Source organism: Anolis carolinensis, chromosome 1 (assembly GCF_035594765.1).
Source record: "Anolis carolinensis isolate JA03-04 chromosome 1, rAnoCar3.1.pri, whole genome shotgun sequence".
Classification (NCBI taxonomy): domain Eukaryota; kingdom Metazoa; phylum Chordata; class Lepidosauria; order Squamata; family Dactyloidae; genus Anolis; species Anolis carolinensis.
In genome coordinates, this window is record NC_085841.1 from 323,660,154 (window position 1) to 323,680,915 (window position 20,762).

At 37.9% G+C, this 20,762-nt stretch overlaps 1 protein-coding gene across 2 annotated transcripts in view; it reads right to left on the minus strand.

The window, feature by feature from the left end:
• Positions 1–14,370: 14,370 nt before the first annotated feature.
• heatr5a (HEAT repeat containing 5A) overlaps positions 14,371–20,762 on the minus strand; it is a 78,913-nt gene continuing 72,521 nt past the window's right edge. For both annotated transcript variants that reach the window (XM_062968242.1, XM_008103399.3), the window contains 3 exons: positions 19,873–20,024; positions 18,666–18,879; positions 14,371–16,403 (listed from right to left, as the gene is read on the minus strand). In XM_062968242.1, coding sequence (XP_062824312.1) covers positions 16,099–16,403; positions 18,666–18,879; positions 19,873–20,024 — 671 coding nt within the window. In that variant the 3' untranslated portion in view covers positions 14,371–16,098. The remainder of the gene's footprint in view (positions 16,404–18,665; positions 18,880–19,872; positions 20,025–20,762) is intronic.

Here is a 20,762-nt window from a genome sequence, read left to right on the forward strand (position 1 = left end):
CATTAGGTTGTATTTATGCTGTGACCTCCACCCTTCTTTATACTCACATTAGTAGTAGTATTTGAAATCTGTTACCTTCTTCAATTTTTGTGTTGATTGATAATTGCTTGAGATCCCTGTTGTCTTTGGTTTGTTGTTAGTTGTAATGTCTGATTCTGCTGAGTGCGGTTTATATTTTTATTGTGGTACAGTAGTCTTTTTTTTTGTTTTGCCTGTGTAGCTGTTTATTATTATTGTTGTTGTAGTGGTCATGAAGGTTGGATAAGTTAGATGCTACTGTATTGTTTTTTGGAGGCCCAGTGTAGCACTGACTGGCCTCTCAGCCTCAGTGCCTGGCTGTTTCTTGCCTGTGATGGTGTTGATTCTTATTGTTGTTGTTGCTGTCATTGTTATTATTGTAATTGTTTTTTTGGAGGCCAAGTGTGAATGTAGGGATTGGGGAGGTGGATGAGTTGTGTTGTCAAATTTTGTATTTGTTATAGTTACAATGCGTTGTTGTGAGCTTTGTGGGTCCGGATTGTGGTTTTGTGGTGTGGTTGTGTTGTTACAACTGAGAGGCAAGGCTTTTGTGTTGTGTTGCCAAGTTTTGTATTTCTGGGGCGTTTAGTTGTATGCCAAGTTTTGTATTTCTGGGGCGTTTAGTTGTATGCCAAGTTTTGTATTTCTGGGGTGTTTAGTTGTGTTGTTATAGTCACGATGCACTGTTGTGAGTTTTGTGGGTCCGGATTGTGGTTTTGTGGTGTGGTTGTGTTGTTACAATCAGGAGGGAATGCTTTTGTGTTGTGTTGCCAAGTTTCGTATTTCTGGGGCGTTTAGTTGTGTTGTTATAGTCATGATGCGTTGTTGTGAGTTTTGTGGGTCCAGTGTGGTTTTGTGGTGTGGTTGTGTTGTTACAACTGGGAGGCAAGGCTTTTGCATTGTTTTGCCAAGTTTTGTATTTCTGGGGCGTTTAGTTGTGTTGTTATAGTCATGATGCGTTGTTGTGAGTTTTGTGGGTCTGGATTGTGGTTTTGTGTTGTGGTTGTGTTCTTACAACTGGGAGGCAAGGCTTTTGCATTGTGTTGTCAAATTTTGTATTTCTGGGGCGTTTAGTTGTGTTGCTATAGTCACGATGCGTTGTTGTGAGTTTTGTGGGTCCGGATTGTGGTTTTGTGGTGTAGTTGTGTTGTTACAACCGGGAGAAAAGGCTTTTGTGTTGTGTTGTCAAGTTTTGTATTTCTGGGGCGTTTAGTTGTGTGCCAAGTTTCGTATTTCTGGGGCGTTTAGTTGTGTTGTTATAGTCACGATGCATTGTTGTGAGTTTTGTGGGTCCAGATTGTGGTTTTGTGGTGTGGTTGTATTGTTACAACTGGGAGGCAAGGCTTTTGCGTTGTGTTGTCAAGTTTTATATTTCTGGGGCGTTTAGTTGTGTGCCAAGTTTCGTATTTCTGGGGCGTTTAGTTATGTTGTTATAGTCACGATGTGTTGTTGTGAGTTTTATGGGTCCGGATTGTGGTTTTGTGGTGTGGTTGTGTTGTTACAACCTGGAGTGAAGGCTTTTGCGTTGTGTTGCCAAGTTTCGTATTTCTGGGGCGTTTAGTTGTGTTGTTATAGTCACAATGCATTGTTGTGAGTTTTGTGGGTCCTATGTGGTTTTGTGGTGTGGTTGTGTTGTTACAACTGGGAGGCAAGGCTTTTGCATTGTGTTGCCAAGTTTTGTATTTCTGGGGCGTTTAGTTGTGTTGTTATCGCATGATGCGTTGTTGTGAGTTTTGTGGGTCTGGGTTGTGGTTTTGTGGTGTGGTTGTGTTGTTGTAACCTGGAGGCAAGCCTTTTGTATTGTGTTGCCAAATTTCGTATTTCTGGGATGTTTAGTTTTGTTGTTATAGTCACTGCGCAAACAACTTTATCATTTTATATATATAGATAAATGTAATGTGCGTTTTTCTCATGGAGTAAACAACAAAACCACCGAACCAAAACACACCAAATTTGGCTACAAAAGACATAGTCATTGAATCTATGTCTTTCAATCAAAAAAACCTAGAAAAATAGTCCAAATTACAGAGGATGAGGAAGAGCCTTTCTCCCCCTAACTGCCAGTCAGAAAGGTAGGCCCTGCTGCCTTTAGGCCTACACTGGCTTTAGGCCCCGCCCCCTTCGTGTCCTAGCAACTCCTTCAGCCAAAATGGCGCCCAGAGCACAGGCAGAGTGTACTTAGGCCTCATCCACGTTGACTATAAAATACAGATTATCTGATTTGAACTGGATTATATGGCAGTGTAGACTCGAGGCCCATCCACACAGCTATTTACCCAGAATATCAAGGCACATAATCCACAGTATCTGCGTTGAACTGGATTATCTTGAGTCTACACTGCCATATAATCCTGTTCAGAGTGGATTTTATACAGCTGTGTAGAAGGGGCCTCACATAATCCAGTTCTAGGCAGATAATATAAGATTATAAATGTAACTAGCTGTGCCCGGCCACGCGTTGCTGTGGCGAAGTATGGTGGTATGGGAAATAAAGTATTGAGGAATTGGTGGTAGTTAAGGTAAAGGGTAAACGTTTCCCCCTGACGTTAAGTCCAGTCATGTCTGACTCAGGGGGTTGGTGCTCATCTCCATTTCTAAGCCGAAAAGCCGGCGTTGTCCGTAGACTCCTCCAAGGTCATGTGGGACGACTGCATGGAGAGGCGTTACCTTCCCGCCAGAGCAGTACTTATTGATGCACTCACATTTGCATGTTTTTGAACCTCTGAGTTGGCAGAAGCTGGGGCTAACAGTGGGGGCTCTCTCCACTCCCCCAATTCAAACCTGCTAGAATTGCAATGAGTAGCCTCGCTGGTTCAAAGCCTGGCTGCTTGGTACCTGGGGGAATCTTTGGTTGGTCAGCTTCAGTAGTACAGAATAGTATCACTGCTTCAAAGCCTGGCACCTTCTACCAAGGTTAATCCTTGGTTGATCTGGTTGAATTGCACTGAATAGCCTTGCAGCTTCAATGCCTGGCCACTTTCTACTTTTTCTTTTTTCTGGATTTGCCAGACTGCAATTCTAGCAGCCCAAAAAACCAGTCTCCTAGAACACAAGTACCCAGGCTTCCTAGCAGCAACCCTATTCCATTGCATTCCAGCTCACCAAACAAGAATTCTCAAATGAAGAAAACAGACAGGCTTTGAGGCTGCAAGGCTATTCACTGCTATTCCACCTGGCCAACAAATGATTCCCATAAGCCACAGCAATGCGTGGCTGGGCAAAGCTAGTATATACAGTATATATCATGTGCGTATATATGTAATGTGTGTTTTATTATGGAGTAAACAACAAAATATAGAGGCATTTCCCAAGTTAAAAACAAGATAGGTTATGTAGGTTTCTTCTTAAGTTGAATTTGTTTGTAAGTTGAAACAGGTACATGTGTCAGATACTCTGATTGTGCTTTCCTGCATGGCAGGGGGTTGGACTAGATGACTCATGTGGTTTCTCCAATTCTATTATTCTATGATTCTAAGTGTATGTATTTTCAGAATTATGAGCGTGTGTGTGTGTATACTGCTTTAACTGTATGTATCAATGCTATGGAATCCTGGAAGTTGTTTGTTGAAGCACCAACACCCTTTGATAGAGAAAGCTAAAGACCTTGTAAAACTTTAACTCCAACAGTTTCATATCATTAGGTCATGGTATTATTATTATTATTATTATTATTATTAATACCCCACGTCATCTCCCCAAAGGGGACTCAAAGCGGCTTGACATAAAAGCATTTGTATGTAATTTAAAATATACAAATATACAAACTCTAAAATAGAATTAAACACAAATATGTGGGGTACAACAAACTTTTCCAAGAAAACCTTGCTGTGTATGGACAGTCCCCAAGTTACAAATATTCGACTTACAAACAACTCATAGTTAAGAACAGGGGTGAAACAACAGGAAGTGAGAGAAATCTACCCCTACAAAGGGAAATTCACTCCTGGAAGAGTTACCATGGGGAAAAGGTGTCTCCACTGAAGCTTTATCACGAATCCTTGTTTCCACCACAAGCCAACATTTTCAAAATCCCATTCTCACAGGGACAAAAAAGGAGGCGCAATCTTCTGAACAGGGTCACAAACAGCAAAACAAACACCACATCGTTGTTAACTTACAAACAAATTCAACTTAAGAAGAAACCTACAGAACCTATCTTGTAACTTGGTGACTGCCTGTAATTGTTCTGAATTTAGCCAGGATGCCATACCTAAAACACTTTTTTTACATTCATATGGTTTTAGATTTCATATAAATATTTAATTAAATTGACTCTAACATTGAGAAAACCCTAGTTCTAAGCATATAAAACTTCTTAGGATATTGAAAGCGGAATACGAATGTTTTGACACTTAAAATCTCATCCATATGTTTTGCAATATGTCAGCAGAACACAAATATTATTCTAGGGTTCCATGCTTAGCAAGGTTCTTTGCTGTAACTATTTCATGCCCATCTAACTATTCTCTATAAAAGATGTTAAAAATGGGATGATACAAATATTAATGATCCAGTCTCTTACAGCTTTTATTGATAAAGTTATTCCTGCTTCAGATTATTGTCCATTTACACCAAAAGGGACAGTCAAAATTAAATACTTACTTGATTTATCCACTGAAGGAGTTAAGCAGGAAAATGTCTCATTCAGCTTGTTGGTTTTTTCAGACATCTTTTTGAAAAAATACTTTAATCTGGCAAGATAATAGTCCAGCCTTCAATATTGTAAATTAGAAAAAACATTCTGGCATTTTTCTCTCACACACTGTTGTCATTATATAGTCCTTGGGAATCTAAACTTAGGATCAATGTAGGACTTTCCCATCATGTCTTGGATCCTGGTCACAAGTGTGGCGGTGTGTCAGCTGTAAAACGCAGTGTTTACCACTTACCGGTTTGTGTAATGTGCTGCAACAAGGAGTGTGTTAAGGATTACTTGTTACATACTTTACATTTTTTTATTAGTCATGTCAACGTGGTTCGTGCCTCAGGGCTTTCCGTCTTGCCGGTTTTGCATGGCACTGTAGGAGAAAACAATTTTTTAAACATCTAAACCTTTCTTAAAAGTATTACAAATCGTTAAGCTGAACTTGAAAAATGCAATGACTTAGGTTCCAGGATTTGTGTATATAGTTCAACATCTTTTGATTTGTTCCTTTCCCTTAAAAGTAGGTTCTACTTCTACTCTTTGACAAAGCAAACAGGATCTATTTTAATTCCCCTTTCAAAACATTTATACTGAGCGAAGAGAGCATTTTGTAGATGTAGCCAATTCAAATGTACAAAACCAGCAGACAGGAAGTGAACTCCCTGCTTAAATATCTTGCTTGTGTTGTATGACACAGAGCTGAAGTAATGAGGAAGGCTTCAGCTGTTCATCCCAGCCAATCGAGATTTACGGAAGGATGTCATACAATGATGTTGTTCAATTAAGACATTTGTCCTCCTTTGTTAGACCAAACCTATTCTAGGATGACTAACACACATGCCGCTGTTTAATAATCCTAACCACAATAACTGCATGCTCAGTGTGAATGCATCTGTGTTTGTCTATGTATGCTCATACTTTCATGATGTTAAATTAACTGAGACAGATTTGACTTCATTAGGAAGCTGCTCTTCACCTTGAGAAAGTGTATTATCATTCTTGAAAAAAGCTGTAGCTTTTGAGTAGCATTTAAGCAATATTTAAAAGCAAGATTGCAGTATACACAAACATACATGCATCATGAAGCTCCTTTGTGTCCTGACATTTTTCTTTTATTATGGTTTTGGGAGATATATACCCAGTGGGAATTGAGTATTTTGATTTTGACTTTCCATGACAAGAACTTTGTTTTGTTGTGCTTTGCTGCATGGCCAACACAGCTGTCTCTGAATATGTGTCCTGGATTTGAAGACCACTGAATTTTGCCACAATAGACAAAATTTCAAGAAGAGGGAGCTATTGGTATGGGATTTGAGGTTTCTACCTCCAGCAAGGGTGAAACCCTTTAATTTGAGCTACACTTGACAAGTTTTACTTATACAAAACCTAAACGTTTTGACAGACAAAAGGGCACAGAAAATCTATGAGAAATTCAGAGTTTGTTGTCTGAGAAGGGCAAGTTAGTCTTCTGCAGGCCAGAGTTTGCCTGCAGCTCAATGGAAGTTACTTTAATGATGCTCAAGGGATTTACATTTTATTGCCTGCAGCTCAATGGAAGTTACTTTAATGATGCTCAAGGGATTTACATTTTATTGCCAGTGTTTTACAGCCTTTGTCCTATTATTTGATGGGCAATAAGGAGAGTAGTGGGGCCCCTGGTGGCACAGTGTGTTAAAGCACTGAGCTGCTGAACTTGCAAACCAAAAGGTGGCAGGTTCAAATCCCAGGAGCGGAATAAGCACTGAGCTGCTGAACTTGCGGACCAAAAGGTGCCAGGTTCAAATCCCAGGAGCGGAATGAGCGCCCGCTGTTAGCCCCAGCTCCTACCAACCTAGCTGTTCGAAAACATGCAAATGTGAGTAGATAAATAGGTACCGCTCCGGCGGGAAGGTAACGGCACTCCATGCAGTCATGCCAGCCACATGACCTTGGAGGTGTCTATAGACAATGCCGGCTCTACGGTTTAGAAATGGAGATGAGCACCAACCCCCAGAGTCGGTCACGACTGGACTTAACGTCAGGGGAAAACCTTTACCTTTATCTTAAGGAGAGTGGCATGTGCCTGCATTGATGTCCTTCAAGATGATCTTGACTGACAATGGAAGTAACATTTGAGACAAAATGTGATTTGAACATTGTCATTTTTTCCTGTAAGATTTTAATATCTTTACTTGATGAAAAAGCTTGTATGGTTTATGTTTTGCATTTTGATGGCCCAATAAAGGCATCACTGCTTTCTGATGTTGGATTTTACTGCATGGTCAATAGGCTACCCTTATATAGAAATTTAGTGCTTCTTTTTGTTATGTAAATTACAAGATCATAGGAGGATGTGAGGTAAAATGTAATTTTCTCTCCAATTCATAAGAAAAACTTTCTAAAGTTGATATTTGCATTTCAGGAGAGGTTTGCATTGGCAATAATAAAGGTTTTCCATTAAAGGCAGGTAGTTTGCCTCTCCCCTTTGCTTGCTTCCTTCCAGTTGGAAAAGACCCTTTCTTTAGTCAGGCTTTGGGCTATTTTCTGCTTGCTGTTTCATTTGTTAGGTTTTAAATACATTAAATCTTTTAAATTAATTGCTGTTTTGAATATGACAGTTATTTAATTCTTCTTTGATTGCATGATCAATTTTATCTATATTCTTTTAAAATCTGTATGGTAAGCCTCCTCATCAGGGAGGTCCTTGCTTTTTCCTCCTGTGCTTTTGCAGTAGCAGTACCTAATGAAATATAATTCCTCCTATCTTTTAATCATGTAATCATAGAGACCACATGGTCCATCCAGTCCAACCCCCTGCCATGCAGGAAAATCACAATCAAAGCAGCCTCAACAGATAGCTATCCAGCCATTGTTTAAAAGCCTCCAAGGAAGGCGCTTCCAGTGGACTCTGAGGCAGAGAGTTCAACTGTTGAACAGCTCGTATGATCAGGAAATTCTTCCTAATGTTCAAGTAGAATCTCCTTTCCTGTAATTTGAACCCATTGCTCCGAGTCCTAGTTACATGGCAGCAGAAAACAAGCCTGCTTCCTCTTCCTTATGACAGCTTTTCAAATATTTAAACATGATGATCATTTCTTCTCTCAACCTTCTCTTCTGCAGACTAAACATACCCAGTTCTTTAAGCTCCTCATAGAGCATGGTCTGCAGACCTTTGATCATTTTAGTCGTCTTACTATAATATCAACTGTACATTTTCAAAGTATGTCATTTTCATCTCCCTCCCCCTTTTTTGTAAATGAGTGTAGAGGTGGAGTTGTCGTTTAAATAGGGAATGAAGTTGTAAATATACGTAGCACTTTTCATATTTTGATGCACTGTTAAGTTAGATACCACATTGTAGAATACTATGAACTTCTTTGTGGCCTTGTAAAGATTAATGACAGACAGAATTTTGAATTTGAAATCTAGAAAGCTATCGCCAATGTGTCTTCTACACTTTTTATGTCACAGAAACCGCAAGTTACTGAAGTACTAGTGAGATCCTCCCCAGCTTAGTATAATGCATTACATGCTAGCCCACTTTCCAAAAAAGAAACCTTAAATTGTATATCATTGTAGCAAGCACATCCCCTGATGGGTTGTGTATGCCTATTTTTAAAGTTAAAGCAGTGGCATCATGACAACTAACATTGGGCCAGAAAATCTGAATTATATACTGTACCTAGAACTGTGACTACAAATGCAATAGATTTAGGTATTTGAATATTGAGCTAGTAGACTTAAGAATACAATTACATATACATATGGGGAAAACATGGACCATCATTCAAACGTATGCAAGCAGGAAATACAACATTAATAGGGAGAGCACTGAAATTAGTGATTCCCTACAAGCACCATTTGTTCTTCGGTTTGTGATAACTACACTTAACTACTGTACTTATAATAGCTAAACACTAGTTCAGAAAGAATTAGGGTCATGTCACATATTTTCTTCTATAAAAACCATCTGCTTAAGAAAGAAATGCAGGGTTTGAAGAAGAAAAGCATGTAGGTTTCCTGTTGGATAACATAGTTTCTTCCCAGGCCTTGCTAAATCAGGTAAAGGTGTTTGCAGCACTTATCACCCATTGTTGTTATTATTGTTGTTGTTATTTAGACCCACTTTATCTCTCTTACAGGAAACTTAGTGATTTTGCCTGTAACATTCAATAGTTTTACGGAAAGATAATCTAATTCTTTATTGAAACAGAAATCTTCAAACAATAATCAAGGTTAATGAGAGTACTTTTCTGGCTCATGTACTTTTTACATGAGCCAAAACCAAGAGAATATCTATCTATCTATTAAAAGTAAAAATGTATTTGTAAGTAGGTATTTTTGCATGTGGGTGGTTGCTACATCCAGAGAGTAAGTAGAGTCTCACTTATCCAACACTCGCTTATCCAGTGTTCTGGATTATCCAACGCATTTTTATAGTCAATGTTTTCAATATATCGTGATATTTTGGTGCTAAATTCATAAATACAGTAATTACTACAAAGCATTACTGCATATTGAACTACTTTTTCTGCCAAATTTGTTGTCTAACATGATGTTTTGGTGTTTCATTTGTAAAATCATAACCTAATTTGATGTTTAATAGGCCTTTCCTTAATGCCTCCTTATTATCCAACATATTCGCTTATCCAACATTCTGCCAGCCCGTTTATGTTGGATAAGTGAGACTCTACTGCAGGGGTCCCCAAACTAAGGCCCGGGGGCCGGATGCGGCCCTCCGAGGTCATTGACCTGGCCCCCGCCCTCAGTTTTATAATATAATATATTGTATACATATAATATTGATAATAATATTATAATGTAGTACAATATAACACTAATAATAATACCATATAATAATATTTATTATATATTCTATATTACATATAATATTACTAATAATATTACAGTATAGTGGTATAGTTCAATATAGTAATCTATAATGCTAACTAGCTGTGCCCGGCCACGCATTGCTGTGGCGAAGTCTGGTGGTATGGGAAATAAAGTATTGAGGAATTGGTGATAGTTAAGGTCAAGGGTAAAGGTTTTCCCCAGACATTAAGTCCAGTCGTGTCTTACTCTGGAGGTTGGTGCTCATCTCCATTTCTAAGCCGAAGAGCCGGCGTTGTCCGTAGACTCCTCCAAGGTCATGTGGGATGACTACATGGAGCGGCGTTACCTTCCCGCCGGAGCAGTACCTATTGATGCACTCACATTTGCATGTTTTCGAACTTCTGGGTTGGCAGAAGCTGGGGCTAACAGTGGGGGCTCTCTCCGCTCCCCCAATTCAAACCTGTGGCCTTTCGGTCCAGAAGTTCAGCAGCTCAGCGCTTTAACACGCTGCGCCATCAGGGGCTATTATTTCCTAAAGGTTGTGAATATACAATATTTCTGATTGGTTTTTTTGTTTGCTGGAGGCAAGTATGAATGCTGCAATTAGGAAAAATGATTAGGATGTAATGGCCTAGCAGCTTTAAAGCCTGGCTGTTTCCTCCCTGAGTGAATTTTTTGTTGGGAGGTGTTAGCTGGCCCTGATTGTTTCCTGTCTGGAATTCCCTTGTTTTCAGAGTGGTGTTGTTTGCGATATTTTATGTGCTTCAACTGTCTGTGGCCCTGAGAAAACAGAGGATTTGCCAGACTTTGATGATGGGAATACTTTGTTAGGAGGTGTTAGCTGGCCCTGATTGTTTCCTGTGTGGAATTCCCCTGTTTATTTACTGTCCTGGTTTTAGAGATTATATTGTTCTGCATTATTCTATCCCAGTAATTATTTCATATTAAAGAGGAATCTCACTTATCCATTGTATCGCTTATACAATGTTCTGGATTATCCAACGCAGTCTGCCTTTTCATAATCAATGTTTTTGTAGTCAGTGTTTTAAATCCATTGTGATATTTTAGTGGTAAATTTGTAAATACAGTACAGTAGAGTCTCACTTATCCAACATAAACGGGCCGGCAGAACGTTGGATAAGCGAATATGTTGGATAATGAGGAATTAAGGATAACCCTATTAAACATCAAATTAAGTTATGATTTTACAAATTAAGCACCAAAACATCATGTTAGACAACAAATTTGTCAGAAAACGTAGTTCAGTGCACAGTAATGCTATATAGTAATTACTGTATTTATGAATTTAGCACCAAAATATCACAATATATTGAAAGCATTGACTACAAAAATGCGTTGGATAATCCAGAACGTTGGATAAGCGAGTGTTAGATAAGTGAGACTCTACTGTAAATACTACATAGCATTACTGTGCATGGAACTACTTTTTCTGTCAAATTTGTTGTATAATATGATGTTTTGGTGCTTAATTTGTATAATGATTACCTAATTTGATGTTTAATTGGCTTTTCCTGAATCCCTTCTTATCATCCAACATATTCACTTATCCTGCCGGCCTGTTTACATTGGATAAGTGAGACTATACTGTATATTTCTAATCTTAAATTATCTGCTCAGAACTGGATTATATGAGGCTCCTTCTTCAGAGCTGTATAAAATGCACACTGAAGTGGATTATATGGCAGTGTGGAGTCAAGATAATCCAGTGCAAAGCAGATAATTTAAGATTATAAATGGGTTATATAGCTGTGTGGAAGAGCCTTGAGTCTACACTGCCATATAATCCAGTGCAAATTAGATAATCTGTGGAAGAAGTCTAAGTGAGGCCTAAATCTGCCTGTCCCCTAACTGAAACCTGGCTGTCCCTTGGTTGCTAGGCAACCAAGTGGGCAGAGATTAGCCCTCTAAACTGGCAGCAATTGGATAAAAAAATTATTGCTCTCCCTCTAATTAGGACTTTATTTTTCTTTTCTTTTTGTTGTATCAACCTTGAGGCGTGGATGATGGGTTGTGTTGTCAAATTTTGAGGTTGGGGGGCCTGTACTTTTGTTGTTTTGTGAATCGCCGTGATGCCATCACTCTTTTATATATATAGATATTGTGCTATGCTAATAATATAATATATTGTATGTACATATAATTTGTAAGCCACTCTGAGTCCCCTTTGGGGTGAGAAGGGTGTGATACAAATGTAGTAAATAAATGCATTAAATAAATAATAAATAAATTTTAGACTCAGGCTCACCCAAAGTCTGAAATGACTTGAAGGCACACAACAACAACAACAACAACAACAACCCTAATTAACTTGACTATCTCATTGGCCAGAAGCAGGACCACACTTAAAATTGAAACCCTGATCAATGTATGTTGGTTAAAATTGCTTTTATTTTTAAATATTTATTGGTCTTTCATTGTTGTTGTTGTTGTTGTTTTTGCACTACAAATAACACATATGCATCGGAATTTGTTTGTATTTTTTTTCAAATGATAATCCGGCCCCTCAACAGTCTGAAGGATTGTGGACCGGCCCTCGGCTTAAAAAGTTTGAGGACCCCTGCTCTACTGTATTGTGAACCCAACTGACGATAGATCTGGGCCAAGCTCAGCATGTATACCCAACATGGCCAACTTTGAACACTGGCAGGATTTGGGGGGGAATTGATCCACGCTGTTGGGATTTGTAGTTCATCCACATTCTTAAGCATTTTCTAATTGGAGTATTCATAAACAATCAAAGCAAACAATTACTATTTATCATAAGTAGTATTGCAAAAAACCTGATCTCGGCATCACCAGGTACCTAAGCTAGTTACTAATAAATATGATATTCATTTCTTAACTGCTTTCCAATGAGTCAAGGGAGAGAACAATGACAGATTAAAATATAGTATATAACACAAATTAAAATATGTATCAGTTAAAGGATCCCATAAAACTAATACATATTAAAACAATCAATCATTGCGCTAAAATTAATAATTTAAAAATTGTCTGGATTGGCTTCCCAGAAGAGACTGCTCTTTTGACAGTATATGCAGCTGGCAGGTCATTCCACAATCTGGAGACAGCTGAAGAAAATGATCTTCAGATGGTGGTTCCCAGCCTTGCCCTGGCTGATTGACAGAAGCACATATCCGCCAGAAGTCTTGAGTTTATTTGGTAAATTATACAGGAGGCAACCATGCTACAGGTAACCTGGACAGAAACAATGTAGAGGTTTAAAGGTAGTAACCAACACTATTTCTTGCTGGGACACTAACTGGTAACCAATGGAGTGATTATAATATTAGTGTAATTGGATCTCTTCTAGATATACTAGTCATGAGTCTGGCTGCCAAGCTTTGGTAGAAGTCCAGCCTTGTGGTTACCAGTGTGTACATTACCATTTTTAGATCCTCCAGCTGTAGGATGGGTTGCAGCTGGTGCAACAGCTGAAGCTGATAGTAGGCACTTATGAGAAATCATCCGGAGGTTAGAGGAGCTGACTACCCACCAAACTTGTAATAGAGCTTAGAACTAATAAGCAAACTCAGGACAAAACAAACCAGAGATGGCTGGGGCTTAGCCAACAACTCTGTTCAGAATATTGCTGTTCGATTGCAAATGTGACAAGATCGAAGTATATTGTCAAACAATGTGGAAATGTATTTCCATACTCACAAGCATGATCTTAGCCCTAAATTTGCATGGTGATTAATTCCAAACTTGGGTGGATACCCCACTCCAGATTTCTGGGCAATTAAAATGCTATTTTTCCATAAGCTCATCTTTTGGCTGTATCTCTGTCATTCTCCATTTCAACATTTCCTTGAACAATTTTATCACTTTGATATGTCTGCAATGCAAAGTTACTTTTATAACTTGGTACTGTCAAACACAAATTAAGATTAAGCATGGTTTAAAAAAAGAATAAAACAACTTCATGATGGATAACACTGATACATCTAAGTCTAGCAGAGGGCAGGGGCAGGATATCAGGAACTTGCATCTTCTAGAATAGCTTTTTTCACTCCATATACTTGATTCATGTTGAGAAATAACAGAAGAATGTCAAGACATCAGATTTCTGTTCCTATTAGTATATGTGCATGCTTTTAAAACATAGTACTTGAGTGTATTCATTCCTGTATATATCCATTGCCTCTTTTGTTGTGAGCTGCTTTTAAGAGTCCCTTGCTGAAAATGGGATTCAAATCTATAAATAAACTTTCATCTTGATAGCATTCTGCCTCTCAACAATACATGATAGTTTCATAAGGGGCACCCCTAACATTAGGCAGAGTAAAGTGGCTGCCTTAGGAAGAAAATGATTGGAGTGGATGCCATGGAGAATAGCTGTGTGCCATGTCATCTGCCTGCTGCCTCTAGGTTTTGTTAAGGACAGTGTTACAGTGACATTGTTAAAGTAAGATTTAGCATCAAGTCTGATTGGCTTTTGTACATGGAATGGGAAAAATGCACTTCATATTCCTTTTGCTTTTAGCACCATCCCTGTTAGAAAAACATGAAATGCATGGGCATTTTAAATCTGGTACAGCAGAGTTCTTAAGGGATGCATAATGGAGTATCTGTTCTAACAGTCTTCCTCACTTAAATATTGCCTATTCTATCCAGGCCAGAGATCATACATTTCATTTCCTAACCCTGGCTCTGATATTACCCCAAAAGACTCTACTACTGGGATGTTATATGAAAAGGCAAACCTGAGGATTTACAAGCCAGTAAGTTAAATACAAGTGTACTATAGATGTAGGAAGATGGAAAAATAATATTTAAAAACTTATTTGTGAAATAACATACATAAGGCAGAGACTGTAGTTTAAGAAAAAAAATCTAAAATTCAAAATGTAATAAACTAGCAAGCACACAGATTGAAGTGAGGAAAATTATCTTTATGCAGATTAGAAAAAATGACTTGTTAGAATTTTATTCAAATGGTTAATTCTGTACAATTTACAGTTTTATGTACAAAATTTATAATAAAATACAGTACCCATTTCCTGAGTATAAGTTCTATGTATGATATCCCTTCACTAATTACTAGGTGGAAATACCATAATCGTCCTAGCATTTGTTTGACTTCAAGTAATATTGACATTTTAAAAAACACAACAGTTGCCAATATGATTCTTAAAGTAATAGCTAAAGCAATTAATAGCTAGACATCTATCTTAAAAGATGACCCATTGTTAAAATGTACCATTTTGTTGTTTCTTCTCATGATTCAGTTGCAGCTGAACATAAGTCAAGCCAATCTTAATAAGATTACTTATTAACATGAATCTGATGCATAATTGATGCATCATTTTACCTATGGAAATACTATGAAATGAAGAACATGATAAATAACCATGTGCCTTATGCAAAAGGCACTCTGGACCCAGACAGTTGTTATATTCTGAACACAGTATGTAAACTTCAGTTGTCTACCTGCCATGATATGTTTGAAATTCACAGAATAGATAGAACTTTGTGGGTAGAATAAGGCCTCAGTTACAAATATATGTGCTTTAATTTGTAAATAAAATCTCCAAATAGCTGTAAGGTAAGTGTCTCATTATAAAGCTGCTAATATAAAAATTCATGAGAACTTAAAGAAAATTAATAAGATCTTCAATATAGGTCTAGAATATTAGTAATTTTAGGGACTTCAAGAACATTTATTATTTTTTACATAATGATATTTCTTAAATTAGCAGTGAGAACATATGATAGAATTGAAAGGAATTGAGGGATTAAAATTGTAATTTAATAATACTGTGATAGCATAATTAGCATTTTTAGCAATGGCTGTAGTTTGATAGTGAAGACTAAAGAGCATCCCAACTGTATGTGTCTGTGCCCATAGTCACACTTCATGTTCCACCCTTGTAGCATCCCTGAGCTAGTAACCCCTTTCATTTGTCAGAGCAGTGAGCCATTTTATGTGCCATTTAGCCTGTTTGTCATCTGAAATGCACATTGACTGTACTCTGTTAGAACCAAAAATATGAGTATAAAGATTTTTGCTGAAGTGGTTCACTTGCAAAGTATTTTTAAAATGTCCAAATGCATATTTTGAAAGGGTTTACTGTCCCACACTAGGAGCTGTTACATGAATATGAAGCAAAATACAGAAATATACATATGGCATTTTTGCACTGATAAATCACAGGAATTATATCCTTTCCATTTATTTGTGTGAATATGAGTATCAAATATGAGATTCTATTAATGTAAATATATAAAGCTTCCAACATAACATAAAGCATTTGGAATATATTTTTCTCAAAATGGCATAGTGTTTTAAAAACATGAAACAAATGTAAAATTGCTGAAACAATATTTTTATAATTTATATACTTTGATTGACAAGAGGGAACCTCTTGTGGATTTGGTATTTATTATGTAAATTGATTCAGCATATTTGTTCCCATTCCACATCTAGCAGCCATAGCCATGCATGTTATTGACTGATCATCTGATTAGTAGTTCTCTGGAATTGGGCTACTGCTCTGACTTCCAAGGTATTAAACTTGAAAAGCAACAATCAACTTCATGATGAGAAAAAGGAAGACTCTCTTCAGTATTATCAAAGTGCTTAACATTTAAAAACAATTTCACAGAAAGTTGGTCTTTAGTTGAATGCTTGCACTTTTCCCAGGGTTCTTTGAGTGTCGAGGGGATGTCTTGTCCTTGATACTTTCCTGATTACCCTTCACGGCTGATTCAAGCCTTGCTTTCATTGGTGGAGAGGCAGCCATTAGTTTTTTAAAGACTGAGGAATACTGTGGGCCAATCTGCATCAGATACTGCAAAGCAAACTCATGCAGACTCCTTGCTGAATTTGTAGCTGATCCCAGGGCATTCTCATCCAAGAGAAAAGAAATTAGGATTGGTAGAAAGCAAGCCACTAGTTGAGATCCTGTGAAAGTTAAAAAAATCAGGAAGTCCTCAGTATAGATTAAATTCACAAGTAGCTATTCTTAGACTGAAATCCTAAATATGAGTGATTATGTACAGGATTATGCTCTTTCAGTTACAGTTGGTGAGGATATAATAATAATAATAATAATAATAATAATAATAATACTTTATTTATACCCCGCCACCATCTCCCCAACGGGGACTCGGGCGGCTTACATGGGGCCATGCCGAGGACAATACAATATAGCAAAATATAAAAACAACATATCATAATACAATTAAACAATACAATAAATAATAATGTACAGTACAACACAAAGTCAAAAAAGCAATATAACGGGGCGGGCCGCATGAACACTCAGATAAAACTTGGGGTGAGAAAGAGATAAGAATAAAAACCACGGGGAACAGAGACACAAGATAGAGAAACAGTCTAGAGGATAGATGTTGGGGGGAGTAACAAAGGAAGTGTATAACAGGGTTGTTGTATGTCTTTCGGGCTGTGTATAACAGTTACTCTCCAAAAGCACACAGGAAGAGCCATGTTTTTAAATCTTTCCTAAAGGCTAAAAGAGTGGGGGCTTGCCTGATTTCAGTGAGTTCCACAAATGGGGGGCCACAGCAGAAAAGGCCCTCTCCCTTGTTCCCACAAGGCGGGCCTGAGATATAGGCAGTGGCGACATATATGCAAAAGCCTTGTATTGGAGCATTCTGAAGGGGCTAAAAAGTGGTTTTGGATAGACAGATAGACAGAGTAAATCCCTCCAGATGTTACCTGACAACAGGTCCTACTAGTCATAGCCAGAATAACTAATATGAAAAGATCGTGAGAATTGCAGTCCAATACTATCAAGGAGAGCAGCATTTTGCCCAACTCATTTTACAGTGACAGGAAACCCTTTATCTCTCTATGGCTGCATGCCTTCTCACCTCTTGATTGCTTTTTAATATTGGGCTTCAAAGACCAACATTCTGGAGTAGAAGGAGAATTCTCAACTTCCAATAATATTTTTATCTTAAGGTATTTACCCTCTACAAAGTGGACAAAGGTATTTCTAACCAACAGAAGTTGAAACTAATACATACACACATAGTAGATATAGATATGACTCTGCCTGCAGTCTATACCATTATGAATCTGATATTTTATGTCTGGATGCAACGGAACCAAACTAATTGGAATCAAATGTGTTTCAACTTAGAAATCTAAGTTAAGTGTTATAGTTCTATCTGTTTATAATAATTTTATTCAGCAAGACCATGGTAAACTGCTGTATGTGTTAATAGGCGCATCATAATGTTTTACAATTTAAACTTTCATCAGATGAAGCATATGGGTATTTCTCCTTAGCAAAATATTGTTAAAGGTTCATAAAGATGGTAGAGATTGCTGAGTGATTGTGATATCGATTCTACCTGTTACATGATCAAGGCCAGGGACAGAGTTGAGGAATTTAATTGTATAGTCAGAAAATAACGGTTTGGATTTATTAAGCACTCAGTTGTTTGGAAATAAGACTTGGTAGAACAGAAGGGGAAGGTTCTAGGAGAGCAGAATTGGTACCATACTACTAACATTTATATTAAAAGCCTAGCATAGAAGTTTTTAAACTGATGAATGAGAGAAAAACTGTACCCTGGGGAGTATTCCCAGAAAATGTTGATTGAAAATATTTCTAATTATCCAAATGGAGTCAGAGTAGAACTTAATACTAGAATCAAAGAATCACAGACTTGGAAGAGACCACAAGGGCCATCCAGTCCAACCCATTTCTGCCATGCAGGAACACACAAACAAAGCACTACTGACAAATAGTCATCCAGCTTTGCTTAAGAACTTCCAGAGCAGGAAACTCCCCCAAACATATTATTCCCCTCATCCTACACTCAGAAACCTACCATGGTTTAGTGGTTTAAGTGCTGAACTATGAAACATGAAAGATTGAGGTCTGAATATCTGCTCAGCCAAGGAAATGTGTGATCTCTCATAGGCACCCCTTCCCCCAAACAAATCTTGCTAAAAAAATCTGTAACAGGTTCACTTTCAGTAGGAACATGAACAGTCAGAAATGACTTGAAGGCACACAATGCTACATTTCACCCAGAAGCATGATCTTGGGCAAACATTTTCTCCATTATTTTTAGATTAATTAAAAATATAATTAAGCATATTAAGGGAGTGATGTTGCATCAAAACTCCTATTTTCATCTACAAGTAATTCAATTGTTAAATGTGTTTGCTTCTACAGTGGACACTTACGATGTTCCTCCTGAGCAAGGGGTATAATAGCAGCCACCACCTTTATTCCTTCTTGAATAACTTGAAGTTCAGCAGAATTCTCAGGTTTAGCTTTCTCTGTTTCCTGAAGTTTGTTCACAATTGATGCTGCTAATGACTGAATGTAAGGATATGAGATTGCTTTGTTTGGATACTGAAAAATGGTCAGTAGCAGCTGGTAACATTTAAGTTGTATCTAAAAAATCAAGATAGTTCAAAGTCAGAAAAAAGAGGTAACTGAAATTTGGACTAGAATTTGTGTGACTGTGTTATATACTGTAGAGTCTCGCTTATCCAACATAAACGGGCCGGCAGAACGTTGGTTAAGTGAAAAAGTTGGATAATAAGGAGGGATTAAGGAAAAGCCTATTAAACGTCAAATTATGTTATGATTTTACAAATTAAGTACCAAAGCATCACGTTTTACAACAAGTCTGCCACTTGTTTGGGAGCATGGCTGCACTTGTGTTGTTGTTGGGCGTGTTGGCCCGCTGCGCGTTGCTGCCTAGGGAAACAGCTGTGGATCCGGGCCAGAGGCAGACTGCATTGGATGATACAGAATGTTGGATGAGCGAAGGTTGGATATGCAAGACTCAATTGTACTATTAAAACTATCAGAAGCAAAAGGCCTCTCTAATGCCGAATGAAGAATCTATACTTCAGTCCAATAACAGAGGAGAGGCGATCAATGGAAAGTAAGAAAGTCAATGTATAATACACCAAGAAATCCAAAGTGACAATCTCATCTCCTTATGAACTACAAGAACTTGCTCTATAAGTTATAAACAACTATGACAAATCAATAACGCATGGTAGAAAATTGTATATACACAGAATTATCTTAATGATGCTGTAATAAATAAAATCACATGAACATGTGCTCATTTTTGCCACTTGCTTAAACGTTTCAAAGCAAGTGTAATAATTCTGCATTCAGAATTTAATTTACATATTTCTGTACTGGCTTAACATTTATTGGTAGAAAATGATAACAGCAGACAGACAAATATTTTAAAAAGCCTGAAAAGATAAATCCTGTGTTACGTTGTACTGAGAAATGTATCCTAACCACCCTTTCTAACAGTAAATTCCTTCTATTGCTACCCTCCTTGAGTGGAAAAGTTGAACATTAAACACACAAAGAACAATGGCAGATTTAACAATAAATCTAACAGTGTACTGTACTCACAACAGGATCTTTAGATTCCATTGCAGATTTAAACTTTTCAATGCAACTCATCTGAAGGCACTCCACAGTAGTAACTTCTGGACTTGCGGACAAAATAAATACTGTGATGGCAGCCAATAGGCTGCTTTGATCTAATTCTTGGTGGGCACCATCTACGAATGATAAAAACAATCTATTCCACATAGAGCAGATGTAAGACACAGTAGGTTGTTTTATAGGGTTATGCATGGATCTGTTTTCAAAAATGGTCTTCAGATGGTTCAGATGTCCGTAATGGTATGGACTCCACTGCCATTTTTTTTTCCGGTCACAACAGAACAATGCCGAAAAACTACTGCTTTCAGTTTCTTTTGGCTATATGTGAAGTGTGGGGAAGGAAGCAACCGCTAGAAGGGAAAGGATCCCAGAAAGGGTGTTTTCTTAAGCCCTTGTCTTAAACTTAGGTCTCCTTGAAAGACAGAAGTGATAGGATCCCAGGAAGGATGGTAAGCCCTCATTGTAAATCCAGGTCTCCTCAAAGGACAGAAGGGAAAGTGTTGGGTGTCATCCTGGACTCCACAAGTCTCCAGTCCCCAATGAGTAGCTAGACTAGGAAAACTGGATTAGAATGAGGGATTCCTTTCCCTATTCCTATGCATGCCTTCATAGAAGGGGCTTTCTGTCTCTACTCCTCCCTTCCTGTTTGCTACTATTTCCTCCCCCATTTGAAGATGTAGAAATGTGATCTCTTTGAGGTATGAGGTAACTTCCTCTCCATTGCCATCTTGTTTGGGCCTAGGCTTTGACCACATGGTCGGCCTCCATTTTCCTTCTTTTCTGCCTTTTGTCTCCTCCGGTGAGAAAGCATTTTGCCATCCTCCAGGCAATATGTAGCTGCAAGCATATATTCT